The sequence below is a fragment of the Myotis brandtii genome, unplaced genomic scaffold (assembly GCF_000412655.1).
Source record: "Myotis brandtii unplaced genomic scaffold, ASM41265v1 scaffold517, whole genome shotgun sequence".
Classification (NCBI taxonomy): domain Eukaryota; kingdom Metazoa; phylum Chordata; class Mammalia; order Chiroptera; family Vespertilionidae; genus Myotis; species Myotis brandtii.
Window position 1 is genome coordinate 782,682 of NW_005369706.1, and position 6,000 is coordinate 788,681.

The window sequence follows — 6,000 nt, forward strand, 5'->3', positions numbered from 1 at the left end:
AACCACTTTAGCAAGTTTTCTTAACCTGCTTGCCACATATATGCCACCCACAGGCTGCCCATACCCATGTCAGGTTAATCTGTAAGGACCTACTTTCCCAATAAAGTAGAAACATGCCTACAAACACCAAGGACCAACAGCTACAAATGATCTATTGGTCTGGCTCTCAAGATAAAAACTTGCTATTTGTATCAAATTCACTTTTTCTCAGTTCCAGATTCTAGGATTCTAAAATGGAGAAAACATGTTGAGTAAAGATTTCTACACATATCAGATTAACTCAGAGAACCTAATTATATGACTTTGAACAAGTCACATTTTTTCCAAATAACTAGTTTTTACATTTATGAAATGGAAAAAGGAAAAGGAAACCCTATCTCATGAAGTTTACATGAAGATGATATATCAGTAAAAACCTCTGAATTGTAAAGTACTATGAACATATAAATTAATTAAACTATATAGTGTATTTAAAAAAAGCAGCACCTTATTGGTAGTATTGGTAAATGAGTAATTACATTAGTGTCACTGAGGACCAGGATTTTTAGCATGGGAGAAAGGAGACACAGATATAAAATTAATGAAGTTCAGTAAAACTATAGCTCTGAATTTGATAAAATAAGATTCATGAATTGATAACTGGTTGAAGCTGGGCGGTGGGGATTAATTATATTAGCCTCTCTATTTCAAATAGTAAGGACTATGTGTTCTTACTAGATTTATGTTATCTGAACCTTCATCTTAAAAAAAGAACACAGGCTTATGAATGGACTAAAACTGTCACATTTAGAAATTTCAGGATATATCACTCAATTTAAATGAAATCTTACCTCTGAAAAATAGTGGGTAACATCTCTGCTATATATTTAACTTTTCAGGTTAAAATGGATAAAAATTAAATTCAGCTCAGTGCTTCAAAGTTGCCTCCTCTGGTCCATGACCATTGACACAAATGATTTAATTGTGAATCATCATCTTAACCTATTTCCATTCTTACCAGTTTAAAAGCAGGTTAAAACAAACAACCTTTGCCCAACAGGCATGGCTCAGTGGTTGCGCGTCGACCTATGAACCAGGTGGTCACGGTTTGATTCCTGGTCAGGGCACATACCTGGGTTTTGGCCTCAATCCCCAGTGGGGGGTGTGTAGGAGGCAGCTAATCAATGATTCTCTCTCATCATTGATAGTTTCTAACTCTCACTCCCTCTCCCTTCCTCTCTGAAATCAATAAAAATATATTAAAAAAACAAAACATTATTTTTATTTATTTTTTATTCTCACCCAAGGATATTTTTCCATTGATTTCTAGAGAGAGTGGAAGGGAGGGAGGAGAGAGACAGAGAGAAACATCAATATGAGAGAGACACATTGACTGGTTGCTTCATGCATGTGCCCCTACCGGGGCTAGGGAGCCTGCAACCGAAGTACATACATGCCCTTGACCAGGAATCAAACTCATAACCCTTTGGTCCATGGGCCAAACTCTAACCATTGAGCAACTGGCCAGGGTAAGAAACAACCTTCTTAATTACAAATTTGGCATTTGATGCATGAAAGTAAAACCTGTTGCTGAAAAGCCCCAAAGTAATGCCACTGTATAAGCTGCAGTTGACTTTCATACAGCTGAATTATTTTTAACTTATACTTATAGAAATTACCAAAAACAGGTATCTGATTCTTCTGAATAAAACCCCACAAATTACCCAAGTTAGACTCTATTCCTCCAGAATCTATTTTATAAGCTTTCAAGGAACCCTAGTCAAGGTATCTTGAACCCTCAATCCATCGATTTTCCTCTACCCAAATGATTAGACACTGAGTAAAGACTGTTCTATAAACTGAGAAAAAAAAGTTCTGAGATAGCTAACGACATGAATGTATACACTAAATTGTAGGCAACGTGCAAGTCTCCTCTGATTGTGCCAAAGGAAATCTTCAATCACTGGAGAAAAATAGAATAAAATAATACTCCAGGCACCTGCAGGAGACTTTACTTTCCTAAATTGATGCTGTGGTGGAAGATGACACCATGATGAAGTCTCTTATACATTTAATTCTATATCCAAAATATTAAAGTTTGGAGATATTTTAAAAACAGGCTCTTGTAAAGTTGTTTTGCCTGAAAAAAATTCATACATTAATGCAGTACAACTGCTCAAAATTGTTTAATTAAATATATAAACTATTGTGTTGACATTTATTGAGCTTTAGCTATAGGGGTTGAGAAGAAGGACTACTAACTGGTAATGGCTTTAATTAAAGATCAATCTTACTTGCTTCAGCTTTCACTTTGTCCATTTCAGCCAGCAATGCCACTTCTCGGTCCATTAAACTAAGAACGGATGACAAAGGGGGAAAAAAGGTTTGATCAGAAATTCGAAAGAGAGAAACTGCACATTGTAATAGTGGAGAAAGACTTACAGAGTTTGTTCACTAAAAGCATACTACAAAGTAAATACTGTATGAACCATAAGGAAATTGTGTTACCCTCAGTAAAGAATATTTTAAGGATTCTAATAAACAGAATCAATTCCCTTTTATTTCTATGTATTACAGCACACCAGTAGATGGCAGTAGCAAGCTATCAAACATTTCTTGGTAAATTGTGCTAAAAGCAAAAAGTCCTTACGGAAATTACATATTTCCATATATGTGCTCACATATTTTGGTCCATGAAGTTGGACAGCTTTGGTTCTAATGCGTTTACCAGGCAGTGTCCCTGCGTAGACATGGTGAATTTATCCGTGATTAGGATTTGTAAACCTTCAACATTTTGCCACAGCTGCACTCGTCTCTACTGGCACTTTAATCTTTAGAATGAAGGGTAGTCACATGTGTGCAGGTTTCTGGTAAACATTTACTAGTAATCCAGGAAATATGGAATTAAGTTTTCTGGTAGTCTTTTTACAGAAAAAGAACATTAAATGGACAATTAGCACTTTCTCCATTGCAAATGTAATTGGCATGTATAGCTTTTCTATGTCCTTATAGAAGAGCTCAGATAGTAAGTAGGCTGTCCTACTATTCCTTTACCATATCAATTTTGCTTAGTGGTGGGGAAAAAATACTAAAAATTTTAATATCTACACAACCATGAAATGTTCCAACTTTCTTCAAATTTGGAAATCAGAATGATTTCTCCTTATGAATGGGAATGAAAGGATCAATAAAAGTTCTACTCTTGTTTCTTGTTGTAAAACCAATCACACACGCACACTAATTCAATTTAGCTCAGCATGTAGTTATGTTAGCACAAAGTAGTTAATAAGGAGACTACAGTATGAAATATACAAAAAAGTATAAGGCAGGGACTTTTCCTCAAAGAGCAAAATCCTTTATAGTGATGTGCCAGAGAACACAGGTTTGATAATCATATGCATGATGTTAATAAATAGACTTGTAATGGAACAAATGTGGTTGGCATATTAATCCAAAAGCACCAGACTGGAGAAAAGATATAACTATTGTGGGGTAGCAATACTTTGTTAGGAAAGCATTTCCCAAACCTTGGCAATATTTTGCTCCAAGAACTCTAGCAGCATTTGGAATACCTAAAAGGCAAAACAAAAGCACAACTGAGACAGGAGCTGCCGGGCCTGGAGTTTAACATTACTTCTCTTCTGTCACTACATCACCATAAGATGCAGACACCATGTCCACCAAATGACAAATTTATCTCTGACAAAGCTTGTAAACTATTTATTAAAAGACTTCAGCAAACACCCTAGCCAGTTTGGCTCAGAAGATAGAGTGTTGGCCTGGGACAGAAGGGTCCACAGTTCAATTCCAGTCAAGGGCACATGCCTGGGTTGTGGGCTCAATTCCCAACTGGGGGTGTGCAAGAGGCAGCCAGTCCGACTATGATTCTCTTTCATCAGTGTTTCTATCTCTCTCTCTGCCTCTCCCTTCCTCTCTGAAATCAATAAAAATATATTAGGGGGAAAAAAAGATTTCAGAAAACAAGTTAGCTTCTGTGATGTAGTTATGTTAATAACATTCATAATAATCTTTAAAAAATACATTATTTTGTTTATTTCAGAGAGGAAGGGAGAGGGAGGGAAACATCAATGATGAGAGAAAATCATTGATTGCCTCCTACATGCCCCCTACTGGGTATCGAGCCCACAACCCGGGCATGTGCCTTTGACCAGAATCGAACTGGGTACCCTTCAGTTTGCAGGCCGACACTCTATCCTCTGAGCCAAACTGGCTAGGGCTCATAATAATCTTGATTAAGGAAAGTTGCCCTAACCGGTTTGGCTCAGCGGATAGAGCATTGGCCTGCGGACTCAAGGGTCCCAGGTTCGATTCCGGTCAAGGGCATGTACCTTGGTTGCGGGCACATCCCCAGTGGGGAGTGTGCAGGAGGCAGCTGATCGATGTTTCTCTCTCATCGATGTTTCTCTCTCATCGATGTTTCTAACTCTCTATCCTTCTCCCTTTCACTCTGTAAAAAATCAATAAAATATATTTTTAAAAAAAGAAGACTGTCACATGACCTTGCTTTTAGCAAGGAAAAAAAATAATCTGCACTATCACAATCAGACTGTTTTGTGGCATTTATGAGCTAGTATGTTGCAATGGTACTTTTATTTCCCCCTGAGAAAAAGCATCCACTTAAATAAACTTTGTTGCTTTATTGACTCATTGCCAATCATAAAAAATTTATAGGGCAGCATATGGACAACCATACAAGCACTCCATTAAAAAAATTAGTTTAACCCGGCTGGTGTGGCTCAGTGGTTGGCCATCGACCCATGAACCAAGAGGTTACTGGTTCAATTCCGGTCAGGGCACATGCTGGGATTGCAGGCTCAATCCCCAGTAGGGGACATTCAAGAGGCAGGATGATGCTGTTACTCTCTCATCAATGTTTCTATCTCTCTATCCCTCTTCCTTCTTCCTCTCTCTTTAAAAATTAAAACATTAAAAAAAAAATTCTAGCCCTGGCCTGGTGGCTCAGTTGGTTAGAGTATCATCCTGTACACCAAAAAGTCACGGGTTTGATTCCCAGTCAGGGCACATACCTAGGTTGCGGGTTCAGTCTCCAATTGGGGCTCATACAAGAGGCAACCAATCAATGTTTCTCTCTCTCTTGAATCAATAAACATATCCACAGGTGAGGATTAAAAGTATTAGTTTGCATTTTTATGTCAAAAAATGTTGACAAGGAATAAGTACTTCTATTTTTTTTCCACGTTGCCATCTTTTTTTTATTTTAACTTCCACCCGAGGATATTTTTCTACTGATTTTTATTTACTTATTAGAGGCCTGGTGCACGAATTCATGCACATTGAAAGGAAATTAATTAGAAGAAATATTTTAATATCGCTATTCGCCCTTTCTCTATACTAGAACTGTCAACCAAATTCACGATGGACAATGACAGATTGAAACACATGCATGCAATTGGCACCAAGAGCTTTATATGTATCGTGCATGTGCGAGTCAACTTAGCCTTTTATATATATACTAGAGGCCTGGTGCACAAAAATTTGTGCACTCGGGGGGTCCCTCATCCCCTCAGGGGATGTCCACCTGCTGGCTTAGGCCCGCTCCCCAGGAGATCGGGCCTAAGCTGGCAGTCAGACATCCCTCTGGCAGCCCGGGAGCCCTCAGGGGATGTCCACTTGCCAGCGGGGAGCAGGCCTAAGCTGCAGTCAGACATCCTTAGTGCTGATGAGGAGGTGGGAGAGGCTCCCACCACCACCACTGTACTGGCAGCCGTCAGCCTGGCTTGTGGCTGAGCAGAGCGCCCCCTGTGTGAGCTCACTGACCACCAGGGGGCAGCTCCTGCATTGAGCGTCTGCCCCCTGGTGGTCAGTGTGTGTCATAGTGACCAGTCATTCCCAGTCTTTCTGCTGTTAGGGTCAATTTGCATATTACCCTTTTATTATATAGGATAGAGGCCTGGTGCACGAGTGGGGACCGGCTGGTTTGCCTTGAAGGGGGTCCAAGATCAGGGTAGGAGTCCTGCTGGGGGGCCTGGCCAGCCTGGG

General features: G+C 39.4%; 1 protein-coding gene across 2 annotated transcripts in view; it reads right to left on the reverse strand.

Moving 5' to 3' along the window:
* Positions 1 to 6,000, reverse strand: part of SPATS2 (spermatogenesis associated, serine-rich 2) — a 132,225-nt gene that overhangs the window by 14,634 nt on the left and 111,591 nt on the right. For both annotated transcript variants that reach the window (XM_005877335.2, XM_005877334.2), the window contains one exon: positions 2,274 to 2,332. In XM_005877335.2, the coding sequence (XP_005877397.1) occupies positions 2,274 to 2,332 (59 nt within the window). The remainder of the gene's footprint in view (positions 1 to 2,273; positions 2,333 to 6,000) is intronic.